Here is a 22,250-nt window from a genome sequence, read left to right as displayed (position 1 = left end):
CAAATGTTATTATTTTTTCTAGTTTCCAAATAAACCCTGTTGCACAACTATACTTAGCAAAAACAGGACTCACACATTTTCTGATGCAATTTCATTGAAGATTTATAACTTAAGAATTAAATGTAGATATTTGCAGTCACCAAGTCAAAGCCATGACATTCTTTAATATTTACTTGCTTCAATTGGAATGCTTTTAGTTCTCAGAAGTTTTTGAATACTTTCTCAAAGAAGTCAAAAGTCTCTTTTTCAGAATCCATAAGAGGTGAAACCATTATCTTTATGATTTTACTGATGGCATTCTCTTTATTTTAATCTCCCCCCTCCCAAATGCTCCATAAACACCTTTTATAAAATAAAACCATCTATAATAAAATTTCCCTTTTCCCCACTATGTCAGCATTATTCTACAAAATCAAACCAGTGAAGCTAGCTTGTCTTTCAAAAAGTATTTTTCAATGTTTAGCCAAAATTCATTCTAAATGTATTAATGTATTTGTTCAGCTCTGAAAGTTTTAGACACACAAAATCAATACTTATATAATTCTATAACAAGTAAGTGATCAATTACCTGTTAAACTGGCCAAAAAATTGCCTAGAATTGCATGACAGCATTCTACCACAACGGATTGTTTAGGAAAACACAACAATAACAGAAAAGAAGTCCTCTTCAAGAGTCAGTTAAGCCAAATGATTAAACATAGCTTCTCCTACCCATATCTTCCTGTTGAATCCAAAGAAAGCGTTCTCCGCAGTTACTTAACTGCAAATACGATTTGTATTGTTATTTACATTGTTACCAAGAAGCAAAAGTTACTTGGTCATCATAAGATTCCTAAGCCTAATAAAGCATATACCTATATTCAAACTAGGAAAATGACATTGCTATCATATAAAAACTTTTGGAAAATGAAAGCATTCTTATACTTACTCTTTATAATGGATGCTGAAGTGTAAGTTACTGTTATTGAATGTACTTTTTTTCTAAGTATAGAAAACATTTACAATCTATTTCTATGTGATAATTTGGATAGAACCAATTTATATACTGAAAACTACAGAGACCATAGGATTTTAAGAACAGGTAAGTATTTCCACAGGGACGTAAAAATCCAAATCTAACAACTCTCATTAAAATACCAGTTAATTGAATTCTGTTGCCTAGTATTCTTACAGTACTTAAATCCTTTGAAAACGCATTAAAACTACCAAACTAGAACAGCAGTATCAAACAGGAAGAAGTTTTAGTCAAATGCCTGATGCTGCTTTTATGACATTCCATATTTCATCATTATAGACTGGCTTACGAACTTGTACTAATGTAGCAGCTTTAATAAGTAGAACTGAAGTGGTAGACTGATGCCCCCACATCACAAACCACTAACATCAGTATACATTTTAGTTTCTCACCTTGTCAATCATTTTACGGGCTTCCATTTCTTCAGAATTGGGATTTTCCAACTCAATAGTGTAAGTACCTTTGTCACTCTGGTCGTCCTCATTGTCCTTTTCAGTAGCAGCAGAAATATATTGGCCTTTCAACTTTTTGTCCATCTCCTGGTTCTGACTAGGCCTATGGCCAAGGCTTCCCGAACTCCTTAACAAGGCAGCTTGTAAGACAGGTAATGCAGCAGAGGGTTCTTCCGATTTTTGTTTTAAAAGTTTTGCATGAACACCATGTACTGCTCTGTGATGCGATGAGCTAGTTTGTACAGACGAAGGGACTGCTTTCTCTCCTGACGTAGGTTTCACTCTTTCAGCTCGTGCATGAGGTGTTGGAGATGGAGATTCTGGGCACAAAGCTCCCACATTCTGAGAAAAAGAGTAAGAACGTCTCTTTCGAGGATGGTCTTCATCAAAAAACTCAATCATAAAGGCAGTCTGACTCAAACCAACTTGCTCTTGCTGCTTTTCTGTGGAATGGACTTTCTGGTGTGACTTTTTCAGCTCTGTATGATGATGCCTTAAATGTTCTTCAAGTGCAGCCCGCTTACTGTAATGCCGGTGTGCACCAGCATTTTCTGAATCACTTTGTGTACCATCATCATGCTTATTCCCTACAAGCAAAGCAAAAGAATATATAGCACAATGAAACAAACAAACAAAAAAAGCCCCAGCCCAACACATACAAAAGAAAACTGGCAAACAAAGAATGAATTTCAAATTGGTTTTCTGTTTAGACTCCAACAGCTTTCATATCTGGCTCTGCAAATTTTGTACAGCCCCTGGTAATGCATTCAACTTGCTACGAGTCAAACAATGAAACATTTCATAAACTGGTCAGTAACAGCAGAGAATTTGAATTACCCTTTTCACCAATATTCTCATCTGTGAATACTTACCAGTGACTTACAAAAGCCAGTATTTTACCAGCTGTACTATAGTATGTTTCTGAATTATACTAATGTTGTTACACAGCCAGGTGATTACAAATGACTACTGAAAGATTCTAGGCAGTGTTAAGAGCAAAAAGAAAACCTTAAAGTAGTCCTTCCAGTAGCTGAAAATACCCATTGAGAGCCACAGTTCATATTGTTGGATTCCTCACACATTTACAACAGTTTATCATGAGAAATGTCTACTGAAAATTGGAATGAATTCTTTATTACTCTTTCCAAGAAGTAAAATGAATTTTTCCATCATTCATTCCCCTCAGCATCCAATGTATGCATGTAAAATGGTTGTTATTACTTATTCATTCCACAAACTACTTTGAGATCTATGAATAAGGATTACATATTTAATAAATCATATATATGCCTACAAATATACCTTGTAGTGATACCTGAAAATGCATGGAAGCCTGGATACTCATACACAGTAAGTCACATTTAACACAAAGCCACTTCATGTACAATGAAAGTGTCTACACTTTTAAGTTTTAGCTCAGTTTTACCTTCTTTGAACTCTTTTGGATCAAGTCTTACTTGTGTATACACAGATCGTACAATTTATTTATTTTTTTTATTCTCAAGAGGATAGCTTTTTAAGGTTTTCTCACTTACATAGTTAGGATATGCAGCTACTACTCAGTAAAATAGTAATCGCATATTGGGAAACCTTATTTATCAGACTAACAGCACTGAATACACAGCTGAAATCCCAACTTACATTCCTGTTTGCTACTTATTTGTACAGTGCCTAAGAAAATGATGTGATGGTTCCTATACTTCCAAATAGTAAAAATAAATATCAACATCACAGTGAAAATCATATCACATAACTTTAGCAGTGTGACTTCAGTACAGGAAGAAAAAGCTGAGGAAAAAAATAGTTTTTTTTTTTTTTTTAAATCAAACTTTCAAAGCGGCTAGGTATATTCTCTACCTTATAATTTGAAAAAGTACAATTAATGAGCGAGAATACAAACAAATCACAGAAGATTACAAAATTCAGATATTTATTATAGCCATATGCACCCCATGACTTACACCTCTTTCAGATGAAAATTCATCAATCTTTGAGGAGCCAGGAAAAGGTTAAGGCCTTGTAAACAAAGCCCTTCCTATTTATCAAAGTGACAAGGCTAATATATTAAAGAATGTTCATGAATATAATACAGTATCATGAAGACCAAAGAATGCTCTGTGATATGCTCTAGAAGAAATATTACACTATTGTCTTAATGTTAGCACATTGATATAATTCTGTTTTCAATATTTTATTTTTTAGCTTAATTTGGAAGAGTCAGCCTTAAAAAGAAGACTTTTGATCAGTAAGACAAAGCACGTTGTACCCAGTCCCAGCTGGTTTAACAGCTAGGCATGATAATGTTGCAGAATCAAGAAAAATGGGAATTGCAGGGTTAACCTGCTGAAATTAAAAACAGAAAATAAGAGAGACTTGAGGTTTTCTTTCTGAAAGTTTGAATGCCACTGGAATCTTCATCTGAACATCAAAACTACTTTCTTCTTTATTCTGCTAAGTGGCATCCAACAGAAAGTACACTTATCACACTTAACATTTCATTTAATTTTATTTGAAGTGTCACTATCTGCAGTAAATGAACATGTATAATCACCTGGAACTCCATTCAACAGCAGCATTCTTGTAAAATGCAATATTCTGCAAGCTTAGTATAAAAATTGAAGCTCTTAGTCTATTTCAGATTCCTGACTCAAACTTGACTCCGTCGTACATGATCAATTTAAGGAGAATAACTATATGATGTATTCTTTGCCATAAATGATTTTCTTAGAGCACATGAATATTCACAGAACATATGCTATTGGAAGAGTTGCTAAAAGCATAAATTGAACTTCAGAGCTTTGGTTCTAAAAAGCAATTCGGCTTTTTAAAGTAATGCAGGGGAAAAAGTGAAATATATGAAATTTAACTAAGGTTTGGATTTCTTCCTTTTCCCTTTCAAGATCAATGTTTTAAAAACCTGATGTTTTCAGCTGTACTAGAATATCTCCAATTAGTATACTTATTGTAAGATGACTTAAGATTTGTTCTCCTATCCTCTTTTTAAGACTTAATAACTGCAATAAAATTTCCCAGCACAGATCCTTGCACGCATGTGGAGTATCTGTGATTTCAACTGAACTCAGCAAGGGCTCAGGGATCCACTCACTGGATGCTGGTGAGGAATTGTAGCTTTCAGAAATAGGCATAGCTGTAATTATTCACGTTACCTTTCAGTCTCTTCAAGTACACTGGAACATCACTCTTAATACTTTTGGAATCCTCCTCAGTTGGTTCCCATATCATTCTAGGAGGATTGTTCTGTGCTAGCCAATCTGCTACTTTGCTTTCTGCGGCCATCATCACTGTTTGAAGCCCAGGCAGGTCCTGACCACTGGAGGAAGAAGGCTTTTTTGACTTGTGACGCTGTTCCGATGTGAATTTTGTCACGTGATCTTTGATCGTCACTTTTCCTGGAGTGTTGTCATCAAATTCAATGGTAAAGGAAGCATGCCCTGCACCTGCTGCATGGGAGCTTTGGGTGTCTTTTGTTGGAATTTCATGAATAGAGCTCTCTGCTACCTGTGAAGGTTGCTGGAATTCTTTTGTAGGGATTTCAAAATAACTTGGCTCCCTACAGAAAGGGTAAAGTTCTTCACTTGCAGCTGCAGACTGCTCCTCAGCTTGCTTGGCATCTGTGCTGCATCCTATTAAGAAAAATAAAAAAATAGATTTCACAATACTTGGGAACTTCAGGTTCTTCAAGAAGTTTCCGAACTCCTGTAAAGGCCACTTGAGTAATTTCTGGAATAAACAGTAAGATTTTGGAGAAGATTAAGCAATGTAGTTCTCGAAAAGTAATTCCAGAATTATAATTCCAGAATTACATATAAAAAGTATTACTGAAAAGACAGCACGACCTTTGGCTGTAAGGAGAGTAAAATGGCAAAAAGCTGACTTAGAATTTGTCAAAGAAAATTTGCATTCCAAAAATTTTTAGATGATATAAAGGTCAGATGAGTTATTACACATGGAAAACCAGTAAATCGAATTAGAGAAATAGTTGAAATTATCATTATTGCAATTCCAATCTATCAGAAAAACATCAAATCAAGGTGCCCCCAAAACAAGTGCTAGTGGTCTGGCTTTCATTTCCTGCAGTGGATAGCTAGTATAGTTTTGTTTGGTAAAATTCTTTGGAAAAACAATTCACACATTAACGGAAGGTAAACATTAATTCTGGCTTGAAAAGTTTAACACTGATAAGCATTGGAAAGTGTTTTGGAATTCAAACACTTTAGTTTTATTTTTTGTAGAAACCTAAAGAATCAAGCTAAATCCTACCGTCACCTGCTTTTATTTTGTTTCCATAATTTGTAGATGAACAGAAAAAGTAACAACAGCTGTGTGTAGAATGTTACCAAACCATGCTCTAACTGGGTAAAGAAAGCAGAATGTGGAAAAAGCATGGGGTAGTAATTGAAAGTCCCACTGTATAGCCTCAACAAAGGTTAAAGTTCCTTGTGGTTGCAGCAAAGCTACCAAAGTGCCTTTAAGAAAACAAACCTTCTGGTTGCATTTCATGAAGTAGTAAGCTAGCCAAAATATCTGGTGTAGAGATGTGCTATAAGCAACGGACGCTTCAGATGTTAGCAGCAATTGGCAAGTTACATTCCAGCAGAAGAATTCTGAATAGTTCCTACGTGATTTATCATTAACCACGTTAAGATGCTTAAGAAATCATTTCAGGTTGCCAAGTAAAGGAATAAGAATGCAATTAACAGATTTCTGGCACTAAAAATAGCCACACTGTATCAGCTAAGACAATTAACATTTGTGTATGAAACTATTATGCAATAAGGTAGCCAGAGAAACATTTATACTGGAGTCAGAAGTTTAAGGGGTAAAGGATGCAGGACGGCATAATGCACCTATGCTGTTCTTCACAAACACGTGCTTCTTGTGAAGATTTAGGAAAAGGTTAAAACATTAAAAAATAAAAAAGGATGGTAATTTGATACAGAGAAATGGAACTAATTAAGGGACAGCATAATAGCTGGAAAAGTTAGGAAAAAAATGATGTTATGGTGCGGTAACAAAAATAGTACACATTCTTTATTATTGCCATACTTGGATACCAACAGGATAAAAAAACTCTGACACAGGTGACACCGCTCTTTCAACTCATTTTATCTAGAAGTAGCTGTTGCAAACACAAAAGATGTTCAGAATTCAGACAGTTTTCATATTGTGCTGTTGCATTCCAAGAATACCCTAGCTAATGCTTTTCACTGCACTGTGAGCTACCTCATCTCTCTGGGGTAGTTTCCAGGCACTACAACAGCAACTCACTACTCCCCTCCCTGGGAAACAGAATGCCTTTTTAGCCCCCTTCCTGAAAACACTTATGCCAACAGACAAACAGTACAGAATAAACCTATTTTACTGATGCAAAGGTCATTAAAAAAGTACAATTTCATGCAATTCCTGTAACCAATAATTAAGCAAGACTGTGTTAAATGCTCCTTCAAAAGATAACTGGCTAACACAGTATGTTTTGAGAAATATTTCTAGTTTTGGGCCAGGCAAGAGCAATCTACTGGCCACACAATAAACAATATTTTTCAGTAAATATGAAGTAACTGGTTCATCACCATCTTTTGAAAATCACAAGACTGTAGCCAAACTACATCAGATGTATGGTAGGCTTAGGATGAGGGGATCTGTAACACTGGCTTGTGAGCACTGATGGACAATTTTCCCCATAAAACTTGCCTGCACCAAATTTAACATTTGTAATCAACTGTTTATACTAATATTTTTGATTAACACATGCTATAACATGGCTTGAATCTAAATTATGACAGAGTGAATCTAATCAAAAGAACTGAGAAACTGAACTACAACTAAATTGTAAATTTTGCTAAACTAGAAAAATTCTTACAAATACATTGATATTATATATATATAATGAAAAATATCTGAAGTACAACTTAATTTTAATTACTTAAAAAATCCTATTTTCAGCCTGAAGTACTTGCATTTTTAGAAGAGTTAAATACATCAGAATTGATTAGAATAAGGAATTGAAAACAATGAGGAAACAAAAAATAAATATAGATCCTGATCTGAACCACCCTTCAGAATTTTTCACCCAGATTCTAAATGCAAGTCCTTACAGCTTTCTAAATATTACGAAGAGTGATCTATAAAATAGCCTTACCTTTGAAATCCTATTATAAAAAGTCATCTGCCAAGATGAAGAAAATTATGTATCAGACTGAATACAGACAGCTTTAAGAGAAAACCCTCCAACAAGTACTGAAGATAGTTAGCGGTCATCACAGCTCTATAATTTTTAAACAGAACAAGCATAGTATCTGTACAGCAAAAAAGGCAATTGTGTGGAATTGAAAGTGTGTTTTGGGAAAACGAGGGAATGGACGGGTTGTGAACTGCTACCTCTTCAGGGACTGAAGAGACTTCTGAACTGGCAAGAGTGAAAGGAAAGGGACAGAAAAAGAAGCAGGGTATCTGTAAAGAAGCAGCTCTCATTCTACAAAGGTCTAGAACTACAAAAGACAACTCTGCAACAGTTTCTACAAGGCAAGTAAGGAAGCAATAACTGTAGCTGCTACACAGGTGTAGTAAGACAATAAATGAAATAACGAGTCTAGGAGAGGCTAAGAGGGAAACTGTGTAATATTTGGGAAATCATAGGCTTAACCAAAGGGAGATTCAGGGAGACACTTTACTAGAATAATCTCAGAGATGATAATCAGAAAAGCAACATTCACTTTGTGACGTTAGCAGAATTGATTATGCTTTCTAGGATTTTTGGGGGTTTTTAAGTTTTATTTCTTAAGTTACACACACAAATAGTCAGAATCTTAAAATTTTATGTGCCAACCTGGAGAAGAAATGTCGTAGGTGTTCTGTGCTATTCAACACACTCTATCAGATATACAAGAAATTGCCTTTCTATATGAATATATTATCATCTGCAAAGATAGGATGAAACCTCAGAAAATATTTTGCATGGTCTTCAGATCTTTTTAGAAATGTTCTTTTTTTTCTGCCTTAAAAATACAGTTTTAAGAATAAAACTTGTAAAAGAAAATGATCTGGAATTTACAAAACACTTCTTGAAAAAATGTCTGTAAACCTGGAGCAAAATATTTATTTGCAGAAGGTATAGGAAGCAGCCAAAATATCATATTATATGTTAACTTTATATTGTGTACTGTGCAACGATAAGTTTAATGAAAAGAAGCTGAACTTAGCGCCTTCAAATGCTTAACAGAATTTCTTTTTTTTTCTTTCTCTTTCTCTCCATATTACTACTTTTTATTTCCCACTTACCTTTTAGGTTATTTTTTTTGCTTTATGGCTAAAGCATATTTTTCATTTGTTGTTTAAAGACAAGACTGCAAAAAATACATGTAACGATTCACCTAGTATTAAATAAGATGATCTTTGTCTTTTAATGTTGTCATAACCCGTCTTATGAAATAATATAAAAATTGCTCTAAATAAAAATATAAAAAAGTATTGCAGAGAAATCCCCACCTCTCATAATAAATCAATTAACTGCATGCTTTAAAGGAGTTAAAAGTGAAAAAAAGTGCAAAACTAATCTTACTTAAATATATTCCTGTGATGGCTTTAAAAAGTTCTGTAAGCTCCCCGTGACATCCCGTGCACATACACTTCTATAGCTTTGCAAAGCAAGCCTTACATATGCAGCACTCGGACGTATTCCAGGCTAAAACCCAGCAAAATTCTAGAACAAAACTTCTAGAACTTTAATGTTAATACTAGTGATTAAACATGTGTGTGCAATCTCCTACACATACTGATTACACTGGTATTTCCAAAATAACTGTCAGCCTACTTTACCTTAAAATGACACTGTTTCTTAAGTGTAAAGAACATTTAATCTGACACATTGTTACGCAATACTGGAATTAAAATACATCATGCCAAATGGAAAAAATTACTTCAGATCCTTAAAGCCTGTTTAAAAATTGACTTCTATCTTTTCTTAGATTTCTGGTAAAGGCATTAATGATATAAAATTCTACAACCGCTACTGACATCATCAGAGAATGCAGTTTTTGCTTTTCCACAAAGTGAGAGTGTAACCCATGGCAATAATAATAATTACACACCAGGTAAACTTGCCAATAACATGTAAGTTTAACAGCTGCAGTGTAGATAAAGTCACACCATAGGTGTATATGCAACTGTTCATTTTAATACAGACTAGTAGATCCATGGATCATTAAATCAGAGCTACATGCATGTCTGAAAAAAGCAGAAAGGTTTTTTCTTTTCAGAGTTTTCCAGGCTATTCTGCTCTGTTTGGAAATAATTTCCATTAGTGAGTTTCCGTTGTGATAGAAAGACAGTAACACTGAAATAATCTTATTAACTTGAGATTGTAAAGACTAATTGTCCATAGTTGGCTTAGCAGAAACAAATCTATTTCAATCTCCTCATTAAACCTTGCTCCATCTGTTATAATTCATGCCTTCTTTTCTATTCAGTGAATAATCATGTACCAAATCATTAAAGCATGAAGCAGATTCTTCATAGGATTAATTTGTTAAAATGGTATCAGGCTTTATTGATTTGAGTTACTGAAAAAAAAGTTTAAGAACTTACGTACATGAATTCACCTGTAATGTACTTACTTTTCGGCAGTTTATATTAAGAAGCATGGTCCAAATCAGTGTTTTAAATACTTAATACAATTTAGCCCACGAAAGAACAAATAACGGCATCAATCTTGAACATTTTTTATTAAAGTTCATTTTTATTTAAAAAAATATCCAAAAATGACAGTCTTGTGAAGTTTCTAATTTCCTTTCATTAAAGTGTTTCTTTATATTTATTTCCAATCATTATATTCATCTGTGTTATAAAACCTACATGCATGAGGAAAATACATACTAACTTGTTGAAAATTAATTTAATGTTTTCATGGAATGTAACTGTAGGCCAAAGGGGCCCCAAAAGCTTATGTCTTTATTTTATAATTGTACTAAAACATTCAGGATATTTTTTTGCACACTTCTACACATAGTTAGTGTTCTGAGATTGAGGAAATGTGTCCATAGAGGCAAATGTCAACTCTTATCTGGTCTGTCTTCTCAGGCTCTCTGCCAACACTACTAGAAGAACATCTACAGCAGTCAAAAAACAGACTAGTAAAACATACGACTAATGTCTACTCAGAGCTTAAGTGATCAAGATAAATAAATCACTTGTCTATACAAGGAATTATAGTTCCACATCCTCCCAAATGAAGTTGTTTTGCCAAAATGTCAGGGTTTGTTTTTTTCCCAGCAGTGTCTTCCTATAACATTTCACATAAGCTTTTGTTTAGTATGTACTTATTCAAACTGAATTCCATTCTTGCAGATTTATTAATTGTTCAGTTTGAGGAAATAGAAGCTATTCCTACACTCTACTTAGATTAATTCTATTCGTAGGAGATAAATTCATGATTAAACAACAACAACATAAACAAAAGGGATTTCTAACAAATGTTGCGCATTTTAAAAAAACAGAAATGTTTTATTTGCTGAGAAGGCTCCAGGCCCAAATTTTATTTTTATTTATAGTGTGTATATATACAGAAAACAAACAAACAAAATCAGTTAAACAGTGTAGAAAATATTAGTCTATCTTCTCTATTAATCATTTACCTTATGACGACTTCACTAAGGCAAAGCATGTCAAAAATATCCCCATTACTGAAGTTATGTCTAGAACAAACATATTTTCATCTACTACTGAAACAGACTGCACCTCCTTGATTACTTTGAGAGGAAATTGGAATCTTATTTTTCTTTGAACTCGGGAACTAAGACAGAAGCACTGATCACTTGCTGAAAAAGCTCTTGATAAAATAAATACAAAAGCATGTAAACCATTTGATGCAATATTGCTTCTGAAAAAGCAATTTAAAATTATGAAAAAATAAGAATAGGTACGCTACTAAATAGAAGCTGGAATCTTGTGTCATACCTTGTTAATGGCATGGCATCGAAACCACAGACTTCAGGATATTACTTTTAATAACCCTGTATTTAATGAGGGCAAATAACATGCATGTTTTTTTAAATTAAAACAATGTAGATAGATACATGTGAGTATGAAAAGCTTGATGAATTCTTATTTTTGTTACACTAGTTTGCTACAGACATTGGCATCTAAACAATAAAACCACAGATACTAGAGACTTTAGCATCCCTGTTTTGGCATATACAGCAAGATACAGAGTCACAGGTTTCACAGCCAATAGTTAATGCTTCCTGTAACCTGGAAAGCAAGGAGAATCATGTGGCTAGCAAGTCTATTGATGGCACAACTCAAAGGCAAGGACTTAACTCTTTTTCTTTGTAACTGATGACACGCGCTTTTCTATTTTGTTGAGAAAAATGGAAGTGGAAGAACATCTAACAGTCATTGTTTCTCATTATTATTGCCATTAGGAACCAAATCTGTATTCCTTAGAAATGCTTAAAAGTGTTTGAAGAACACATTTCTAGACAAGATTTGAACCGTATAGTTACAGACTACTAATGTAGGATATTAAGCCTGTAGCTAAAAAGCCTCCATACGAGTACACAGTAGCATACTCTACTCATGCTGCGTACAGTAGAGAAGTTTTTCACCAAAAAACCAACCAAATAAGAAAGTGTTCCGTAACTGTACTGAATTATGATGCAGTTCTTTTATACGCAACAAAGTTCTTTAAGTTGCACAAAACCTGTCACTAATTTAAATGTTTTCACCTGGTTTCCTTCTACTAGTTTAAATCTTAACAGTCTTACTTTACTGTCTGAGTCGTGATAACTTTAGACTAATATGAAAAAGAACTTTTTGTCATAGCCTTTAACGACAACTCCAAAGATGTTGACTTCATTACATTGAAGCGTTAGTTTAATTTGATTTTACACATTTTTAGAGTTTACTCCAATTCCTGCAAAATAGGATTCATGACAACCAAGGCAACTACTATTACAGGAACAGAGAAATGCCCACCTCAGATAAAGTACTTCAAAACCCACAAAACTCAAAACTGTTGGGCGTTAAATATGTGTCTAAACAGCTATACAAACATGGTTGAATTTTGTCCTAACTTGAGTAAGTTTTAAGGTTATTCTTTTTATTAGAATAGCAGTCACTTTATTTATATGCCTGATGATAGATTTAGAAGCCTAATTATAGGCATTGAGATTTAAGTTTTGGCAATACATACTCTGTATAGACAAGCTAACTAAAAAGCAATCTGTATTATGGGGAAATAAACATTACCAGTTTAACTTTAGACTATGCAAATGTTTACTGCAAGAACTATGAAATGCAATTCGCTTAACACAGCATTATTGAATTGCAGGAGAAAATATTAGCATAGATCACCTTATATAGCTAGAAGTTGAATACAAAAATAATATATCGCCATTTATTTTCAGAAATTATTTTTATAAATTATCCCTATGTAATCTCTAATTTTAAGCATATAAAGCGACAGATATAGATTAAATTGATAAGACAAACCGGTTCAGCTAATGTTATCTTCTATATTTACTGATAAGAAATTGCATTATATACTAGAAAACTGATACATTATATGTGAAATTTGTCTCTGGAAATGCATAGTTTCTCACAGAAAAAGTTTTTTAAACTAACTTAATTTTAATAGGCTTTCATCTCTGCAAACTGTCTATGAAACTTCCAAACATTAATATCTGTTTAGGTCCATAGTTAAGAATGTATGCACTTTACTATAGAAAAAAAAAAAAAACAACACAAAAATAAGACAACAGACTTACCCGAAGCCCCCGTCTCACGCATTTTTTCTTCATGCTTGCTATCTGGCTTACAACTACTTTTTTCATCAGCTTCATCATCACCCCACCAGGCTGGCTGTCCATACAAAGGTGTCCCACGAGGCATAGCAGAAAGATCTATAAAATCAGCCCAAAATTACTTTTAGAAAATTAGTTTAGAAATTAGTTTTCTATTTAGTTGTGATATTTAGGTTAAAATAACATGAAGAGAGAGCCATTTGCTTGGATCATTTCTCCTGGAAGCTGAAGTGAATTGGTTGCATGCATTTGCCTAAATACAAAACAAACTTGGAGGCTGGATAACTGATCTGGGTTCTAAATATAAAAGCTTAGCAATGACCTGATCAAAACTTCTGGCACAAATGTTTATGCAAAGGCAGGTAACATGTCTTATTGTTACCCTGATATATCTGTAAACATTATTTTCTGCTTTCAGTTTAAAGTCATCAGTATAGCAGTACATTCCTGAAAGCTGTCTGCTGCTATTTCTGTGAGAAGATTCTCACTTTTTACCCACGTTGACCTTTCAATGAAATCTGAACTCACTGCATGAAAAACTGATCAAATTTTGCAATGTTGCCAAGGTTCCAAACTGCTGACAGCTACTCCAGAGAGCTGAAAGTTACCTTGTGTAAAACACTACTGAGCAGAACCATTTTTAATTTTCTTTTTTAAAAAAGATAATAGTTAAATTACAATACAATTAAAAATACTATTTCTTACACTCGATGTATATACATGATTAAACACATTTAAACATAAAGATTAAATAAGAAAAAAACCCACTGATATAAGTAAGAAGTAAGATTTCTACCTTGATGACAAATTGACTGGATTAGTTTTGACCTGATCTCTTGGAAGAATACTTCACCCTACTGAGATTTAGCTATTCTAGTATGATACAGATGTTCTGAAGATACTTTAAACAGTCTTTCTATAAAATAAAATGTTCTATTCAAATCCAGCTTAGTAGCTTATCTGTTACTTCGCCTATCATGAATTTCAACATTTTTATTCAATGTTGTATTCACTACCATTCCGAAGATGACATGTAATTTCATAGCCATGCCAAAAGTGTCAATATGATTTGAAGATACTAAGTACTTTTTTTAAAAAAGCATTACTGTTTAGTCAATACTGAATTGTTTTTAAAAACTTGATGGCTGAAACTTGTGCGCTGAATTAGCATTAGCAAACAGTTATGCATATATACAGCAACAGTGAGAGAATCAATCCCCAAAAAGCTTCTGAGAGTTGCACTCAAATATAAATCCCTATCGTTAACGTTGACTGTTTTTTGGAAGAGTGAAAAGACAAATGGAAGATGAGGATAAAAAACCCCACTGGGCTACTTTATGAAAAATTAAGAGGACCCAAATGCTGAAAAGCCATATTGAATAGGAACACTGAAGTAATGTATAGGCTTTATGTACCCTTACTAGGATGCTAAATCAGCCAACAAACCACAGAATCCTATTATGTGGGGAAGAGAACTCTGTGAAGTGTGTCTTCCAGAAGAATGGATTAAACCTAAACAAAACTGTACAGCCTTGACCTAAGGAGTCAGACCTAAGTCAGCTCCATATTAAGGAAGCAACAATACCTGATTCTTTTCTCATTCTTGTGGTTATCTCCTGTAGTAACAGGTAACACAGCAAGTTACTATAAGATGAACAATAAACTTTAGCAAGCCTCACACTGAAGTTAAGACACCCGCAGCGGAGCCACCATGACACATTACATGAACATGAAAGATGATGTAGAAACAAGACCAAAGCTACAGTTGCTACAAATTTTTAAACCACAATGGAACACTTAGGTTCTATCCTGAGGCATCTAACAATGAATGCTAATAGCTATAAAATAAACAACACCCTCACCCGTTTAAAAAAAAAAAAAAAAAAAAATAGAGAGAAAGAGCACTTGACAAGGGTGGTGGTAAAAAGTACAAAGTATTCCTGAATAAATATTTTCTGTTAAACTGCAAAGAATAGCACTTTCCTGCCACAAATGCTGAAAGTTTATGATTTCGGGAAAGAGAAATGCCAAAAACCTAATAAATGCTGATTAAATGTCGCTTTATGAGTTTTCTTAACATGTGGATGCTACAGCAAAAAAGGCAGAAATTCAATTCTGAAAGTTATTAATTACACTTAAAGTATGTTTAAAATTTCACATATGTGGAGTTTTTACCCTCTACAGAATTTCACAAGCATTCTACACCAAAGCAAATGAATATCCTTTCCAAGTTTGTGTGCTTGTGCAGCAAAACTGAACCTTACCCATTGATTTCTCTTCAGATTTCAGTGCTTCTGTAGCTTTGTGGTGCACTTCAGCTGTGGAGTCTGTTACCTTGGACTCTGAGTTTTTGGAGCTGGTTTGCTTCGATCCTTCTGCCTCCGAAGGTTTTTGGGATAACTGGAGTTGGCTTGTGAATTTTTCATGCTACATGACATTAAACAGAGAAAAAAAACACCCTCAGAGAGTGGAAACCCCACCATGTTACCAGTAACTACACAATGACAGAAGAACGTCTAGGAACTGCACGTTGTTACCTTAAGTGCTTCTTCAGGGACTCTCATCTCTCCCCTGACAACAGTAAAAAGATTAGTATGTAGGAAATGCTAAGGAAAATACTGGAAAGATTTCTCAATTCACAAGAGAATTTTACAGAAAAGCAACAGTTCTGCAGCCTATTCTGCCACTGGAATGGTGACACTTCTACAAATATGTCACTGTTAGGACTACCATGTACAATCATACTCAAAGCAAACGCACAATACAATTATTTACTATTTGTAAATAGAACACTGAATAGATACCTTAACATTGTAATAATACAAGTTCTCTTTTTTTCATTCAGTAGTTTGCTGAGTAATTATTTGCAATCTTCTCTACTTGTATACAATCTCTTATAATACAAATATTTGTGTATTTGCCTCAAAGAAAAGTAATGTTTCTTAGCAACACAGAAGTTACACATTAGGTTTTAAATTGTAATTGGAAGTTGACATTTCTTACAGCGAGAAACAATGAAATGTACTTTATCAATAGTTCTGACCAAGGTATAGTATTCTAAACCCCACCATTTTCTCTAATATAGGCGTTTTTGTAGTAATGAGAGAAATAACTATTTCAAAGTTGCTTCGCAAATAGTATGAGAACCCTTCGTTTAACACAACCATACTTTTAACAAGAAAAGCGTGTCCTGACACTGCATTTTTATGACAAGGATATCATATCCAAATCTCAATTTATCTTCTAACTTCAGAGTGATGTATGTCTGTTCTGGAATCCTCACATCATTCACAAATGTCTACAGAAATAAATGAGGACAGAAAGAGATACTGTTAAATTCCAAAATAATAAAATGACAAATTACTTAAATAATTTTATAAGACAGTTTTCAGCACCACAAATTTTCTACTGGTGATTCACTGGGGAATTAAACTTTAAGCTCAAATTGCCACCTGCTTCAGAGAATATTTCAAAAGAAAGGTTAAACACCAGTCACTAACCAGGCTGCTGACATCACACTGGCCTTGAAAAGTTTCTTACAAGTTTAATCTTGCTAGCAGTATTTACTGAATTATTAATGTTCCCTCAGATTAGTACCTCCACTCGCTATTTTTCCTGTAGTTTGCTTTTTCAATCCCAATTAGCTGTCAGAATTGATTTATCATCACATTTGTACAGCATTTAACATTCGATATGAGGGTTCTGAGGTAGCTTATTATTTCTAAATATTGTCAAAGGACTTAAAGGAAAAATGGACCAAGTTAGTGCATCTGAGTGACTCCAAATAGCAGTGATGAAGAGTTCAATACATTGTGACTCTTGAAAGAGTAAGTATAACAACATTTTTAAGAAGAAATAACATTATTATACCAGCTAGCAGCAAAGCTGAGCAAATTCCACAGGCTTGACAATACCTTTTGAAAATACAGTTACTGTAGAGTAAGTAATCCTCTCCTCCTTGAAATCACTATTGGAAACATAGTTGGAGAAATTAGACAAGATTTCAGTGATTTGGAGAAGGATTTATTCACCTGAAAGTTTACCCAATTTCACCAGCCATACCAGTTGGCTGTTACAGGCAGTAGAGATTACCAATCACTCTGATTTCAAGGCCCAGATTAAACCTAACAGTGAAAAGTAAGGAACTTGCAAAAACATGCTGGTATAAATTTCAAGAGAACACCTGATATATATACAATGACTAATTACAGAGGCAGCAAGGAAGAAGAATAATACACGTTCAAGCCAAAATGGATCTCAAGAGATGTAGTTTGGAAAAATTGGAAAACAGTTTCATCTCTGTGGGAAAAAACCTAAATGAACATAAATAGGGCTTGAAGTTAGATTATTCAAGCCCTAAAGGAAATTCTAGAAAGCCATCTACATAAAATTCTAAAACAGACACAAGCCCTTGTAGGAACCGGGGCAGGGGGGGAGTTTACTCCTTCATTGGAACTGATCTGCATCTTTAAAGACTGATGTACAGTCTTAGGAAGGTAGGCTGTCAGTGTCAAGCAAACTGTCCAGGTTACTAACATCAGCAAGACTTGAAGTTGCATGTGGTGACTTCAGATACCAGAAACCAAGGATGATAACACACTAAGGTAGGAGTGGGTAACAGGAGCTGAGAGTGTTCTTCTCACAACTTGCCCTTTTGCCGTTGGAGAGGATGCTTAAACCTTCAGGTTGAGACTTGTCCCAGAACCTGCCACCTCCCAATGACGGCTCTTATACTGACCCTTCTGCTCATCCTGCGTCATACCACTGCTCTTAGAACTCTCCAAATTAGGCTGAATCTCTAACTGTGAAAATGAACTGTTTCCTAAACTGAATGTTACCTTCAGAGAAAATGCTCTAGTGTGTCAGTATCTTCCGAATTCACTCGGTGATAGAGAAATATAAAGGGGCAAAGACATGTTTTGTCTAGCAAAATAGAATATTAAGCTCTCAATTACAAAAACTAGAGATCAGGCTACAAAGAAAAAAAGAAAACAGTAAATGTAACCCTGCATAATATTTAAGATGCTTTCAGGGTTACAGATCTTTGAAGAATCTTTCTACAGTGAGCTGACAAAAAACCTGCACAGCATCTTGCCTTAAACTATTCCTCAAGGCTCAGTTTAAATCTGCATTAAGAAGCTACAATTTTCACTCTGAGTTCCTCTCCCCTACATTCTCCCCTGGCTTTCTTGAAATCTTCCCTCTCCTTTCACCTGAGAATACAACATCTGGACTTAAAAGAATGTAGCATCTTCCTTGTAAGAAATACAAATAACCAGCTATATGTGAAAAGTCTCTTTTTCCTTGGTGTAACTTCCTTCATCTTCTTTTAAAATACAAAATGAAGACGTAATGTAGGGCAAATTCAAAGCAAATAAAATATTTATGGATTAGCTGGTATGAAACCATGGCATTATATTATGAATTATTTATCAGTCGTATATTTTCCCATACCTTAAAAAATTTACAGCTTCTTGCTCATTTTTACTTTTCATAACTACTACATGTTAATACTACAGATAGGAGATTAAATATCCAGGGTATCTTTCTGAAACACATTTACTATTGGTTTGTGCCAGTTTGGGGGACTCAGAATATCGCAACCCCGCAGGATCATCCTACTTCTAACTTAAGAATTCTACAGCAACACATATATGTTTTTAAGGAATGTAGCAGCTGAAATATGCCATTTTTTAAGCACTTTGAAGTTACGGACACACACACACACACACAAAAACCCCAAACCCCTGAATAATTAAGTGAAGAATATGAATCTTTGAATGCTTGTGTTGCTCATCTAAATCTAGTATTAGGTAAAGTCTGGAAAGACAGAAACAAGGCTCTTTCCACAAACAGTAAACGGATTTTCTCTTTTATTTTCTTTTACTAAATGAAAATAATATTTCATTGTTTAAAAGATTGCTTACCTATCTCTTCCATGAGAAACAGGAATTAAAGGTACAGCTATTTACTGGTTTGTAAGCACGAAACTTGTGTTTAATGCATATCTATTCCACTTTAACATTGTGAGAGTCAACAACAAAAACCCATGTGAAGAGTATCAAGGCAGCCTGAATTTTAGTGAGTCAACAAAATTTAGGCCACCTTGCGGACATGTATGCACATACGTATGTATACATTTTTCCTCCCAGGTCAGAGTTCTGAAATCCATCTGCATGCAATATACTCAACCCAGAGAACTCTGAAGGCAGTGCGTGCAGTCTACAGACATCCTCATGACTGACCTGACGGCATACAACCAAGCCTCAGCTGTTTTGCCACTGGAGTTTTAAAATACCACCACAGGCTTCGGGATGCAAGACAAAGCTAGCTTGAAAAAGCTAGTTACTAAGTAAACAAGGAATCCTTTTCCCCCTTTAAATCACTCTATACACATTTTTAATATATTCACATGATTTCCAAAGCTTTATTCTTCAAATAGGGAGAGTCAATGCTCTTTAAGCCTTCACAAAGTTTGCTGAGCATTTTGCAACCCAGCCCTAAAACATCAGTGTGAAAGGACGTCACTATTCTGTAAACATCCCTGAGAAGAACATTATTCAACAAGGCCATGGATGTTTGATAACTTTTCTGGTATTTTCTTGAGATTACAAGTCAAAGGAGAAAATACAGTTGAATTCTGTGGTTACTGGTGAAATAATAGATTGTATCTTAGCAACTGTACATATTTTCTTCAGAAAAGAGAAATTCCTTCATCTTTTCTGTATGAAATAAAAGATAAGCAGGAATGACCAGGAGTCATCATGATGGATTATTAGAAATAAAACTTTACATCGTGTAAATCTGATTAAAATTTACTTTTGCTTTGTTTTCAAATCTAGATGTATGAAGTCCAGGATGAAGACTGCTGTAACCTGTTCACTGAACTAAGTGTGAATCAACCATACAGATAAGAATACTTAGGCATTAGGGCATCAGGTACAATTACAGTTCATCTTGTGAAATTATTTGGGACTCCTAAAACTCAAACCAAAAGCCCTATGTATTGGTCATAGCCATCCCCCCTTTAACCACTCAAGATAATTCAGAGTTTAAGTGCATTACACCAGGAACGGAGTGGTCTTGTATACTAAGGAAAGTATTTACCTGTTCTCCAAAGAAGTGGGACTAACCGAGGAGACCCAAACCAAATGTCTGCTTTTCATGAAGCAAGCAAAATAAGAATGGGAGAAGCTGGTGAAGCACTAAAGGAAGAACTTGGCTGTTAGGGAGGTGGTGTTCTCAGTGGGAAATGGTAGCTAGACTAAAAGAGTTATTGCCTAGTTCCGTAGTTCACCACATGGTACAGAGGCATTGCATACACTGTTCTGCCACACAATTAAGTACGGTGTTGCAAAATCATGTGTTTCGACCTGAAACCAGGTAGTTAGAGGTATGTAAGAAAAGCACAGTTGGAAAGAGATAGTAAGAGAAGCACTACAAAGACAAAGAGCAAGGATTGAACTCCTAATTAATATTGCCCATCCCAAAACTGTGGGAAGAAAGAGTTTCTTTGATATATCTGGGTAAACAGCTATAGAGCAACTGACACCTCAAACTTGAGAATGAATCAGATCAAGCGAAGCAAGTAACTGAAAGCTCTTTATCAGAGGCAAAGAAACAACTCAAATGAAGGCCTTTTAACATATATTTTTATTAAATTCAAGTTTTGTGAAAAGGCAATGAAAATCTGAAGGTATGCCTTACTGCCTACAGGAGCAACGTAGAATTAGGGAATAAAATCAAATGGCTCAGCAAAAAATGACTGTGCTGAATTCATTTTTGATCACTGCCTTGAAACAGTGCACTGACTTTCAAAATACAGAGGTATATTAAATATTTAAGGAGTAGAGTTCTTATACGTCTACAACTGTTCAAAGGATATAACCCTGTAGGTTACACTGGTTTTATGTGGAGTTGAGACTCTGACTCTTTGCAAGGCTGAGTTAGTTACCTTAAAATACAGAAAAGCTAATAGAGACAGGCTAACAGGGTTTTTATTTTGAAATGCACTTCAGGATCAAACACCAAAACCTAAATCAATGCTAACAGGCAGTAATTTGAGATTTCTACTTCATCTTCTAATTTTTAAACATTTGACAAAGCTATACACTACCAGTAGCTTTCTAAATATTAATTCAAATAAGCAACCACAGATGAACTCACAATTTTATTCTGTACACATTCATGACACAGCCAAACATTTAGTTATATAAAATAACAACCATAACTAGTGTGTATAAACAGCTCATGAAGTATCTAAAGGGCTACTAAAATATGACATAGTAAGTTTTTAATAATCCATTATAATATTCAAAACATTTATAAAAGATGAAGCTTACCTTGAATATTGTATACACAATTCCTGTAAAAGCCTTAAAATGTAAAATGTCATATGAAACTTTATTTTGCTCATAACTTTGCATTTTTCCTGTATTAGTTTGTAATAACTTGACACACATTATTCATAGCCATTTTGACAAAAAGGATACTGAAAAACTAAATGCAAATATAGAATTAGTTAAATAGTTTTACACACAACATGGCTATTGCATACTTAATTTTTTTTCCACATATGAAGTACAGTTTAACATTCTTCTCTGTATGAAAAAAGGAGAAAAAAGGAATAGCATATGAAATAAAAATCTATTTTTTAACCAGACATTTTAGAGATTGAAATCCCCCCTCCAATTTTTTTTTTTTTTTTTTTTTTTACAATATAATCAAGATTTTTTTTTTTCCTACATTTCTGAAATACAGAAGAGTAACATATTCCTTTTTATTCTTTTGCAGTTTTTTTCCTACTGCCAAGGCCCTCTTATTAATGGAATTTACTGCAGCCCTTAAATAACATGCAGTGGAAAACCCCTGCAAAAACTACATTTTCCTTTTGAATGTTCACCCATTTCCGGTCTTGCATTAAACAGATATTAACGTACACTTCTTAAGTCATACTCTCTTTAA

General features: G+C 34.3%; 1 protein-coding gene across 13 annotated transcripts in view; it reads right to left on the bottom strand.

Annotated features, from left to right (window-relative positions):
* CEP170 (centrosomal protein 170) overlaps positions 1–22,250 on the bottom strand; it is a 105,359-nt gene that overhangs the window by 52,248 nt on the left and 30,861 nt on the right. For all 13 annotated transcript variants that reach the window (XR_005933860.1, XM_030035672.2, XM_030035668.2 and 10 more), the window contains exons 4-9: positions 16,506–16,584; positions 15,824–15,882; positions 15,551–15,713; positions 13,251–13,385; positions 4,635–5,111; positions 1,408–2,054 (exon numbers count right to left, since the gene is read on the bottom strand). Coding sequence is in view for 12 of the 13 variants with exons in the window: in XM_030035672.2 (XP_029891532.1) it covers positions 1,408–2,054; positions 4,635–5,111; positions 13,251–13,385; positions 15,551–15,713; positions 15,824–15,882; positions 16,506–16,584 (1,560 nt within the window). In the remaining variant the exon portion in view is untranslated. The remainder of the gene's footprint in view (positions 1–1,407; positions 2,055–4,634; positions 5,112–13,250; positions 13,386–15,550; positions 15,714–15,823; positions 15,883–16,505; positions 16,585–22,250) is intronic.

The sequence above is a fragment of the Aquila chrysaetos genome, chromosome 13 (assembly GCF_900496995.4).
Source record: "Aquila chrysaetos chrysaetos chromosome 13, bAquChr1.4, whole genome shotgun sequence".
Taxonomy (NCBI): domain Eukaryota; kingdom Metazoa; phylum Chordata; class Aves; order Accipitriformes; family Accipitridae; genus Aquila; species Aquila chrysaetos.
This window is presented reverse-complemented; position numbering and strand designations above follow the sequence as displayed.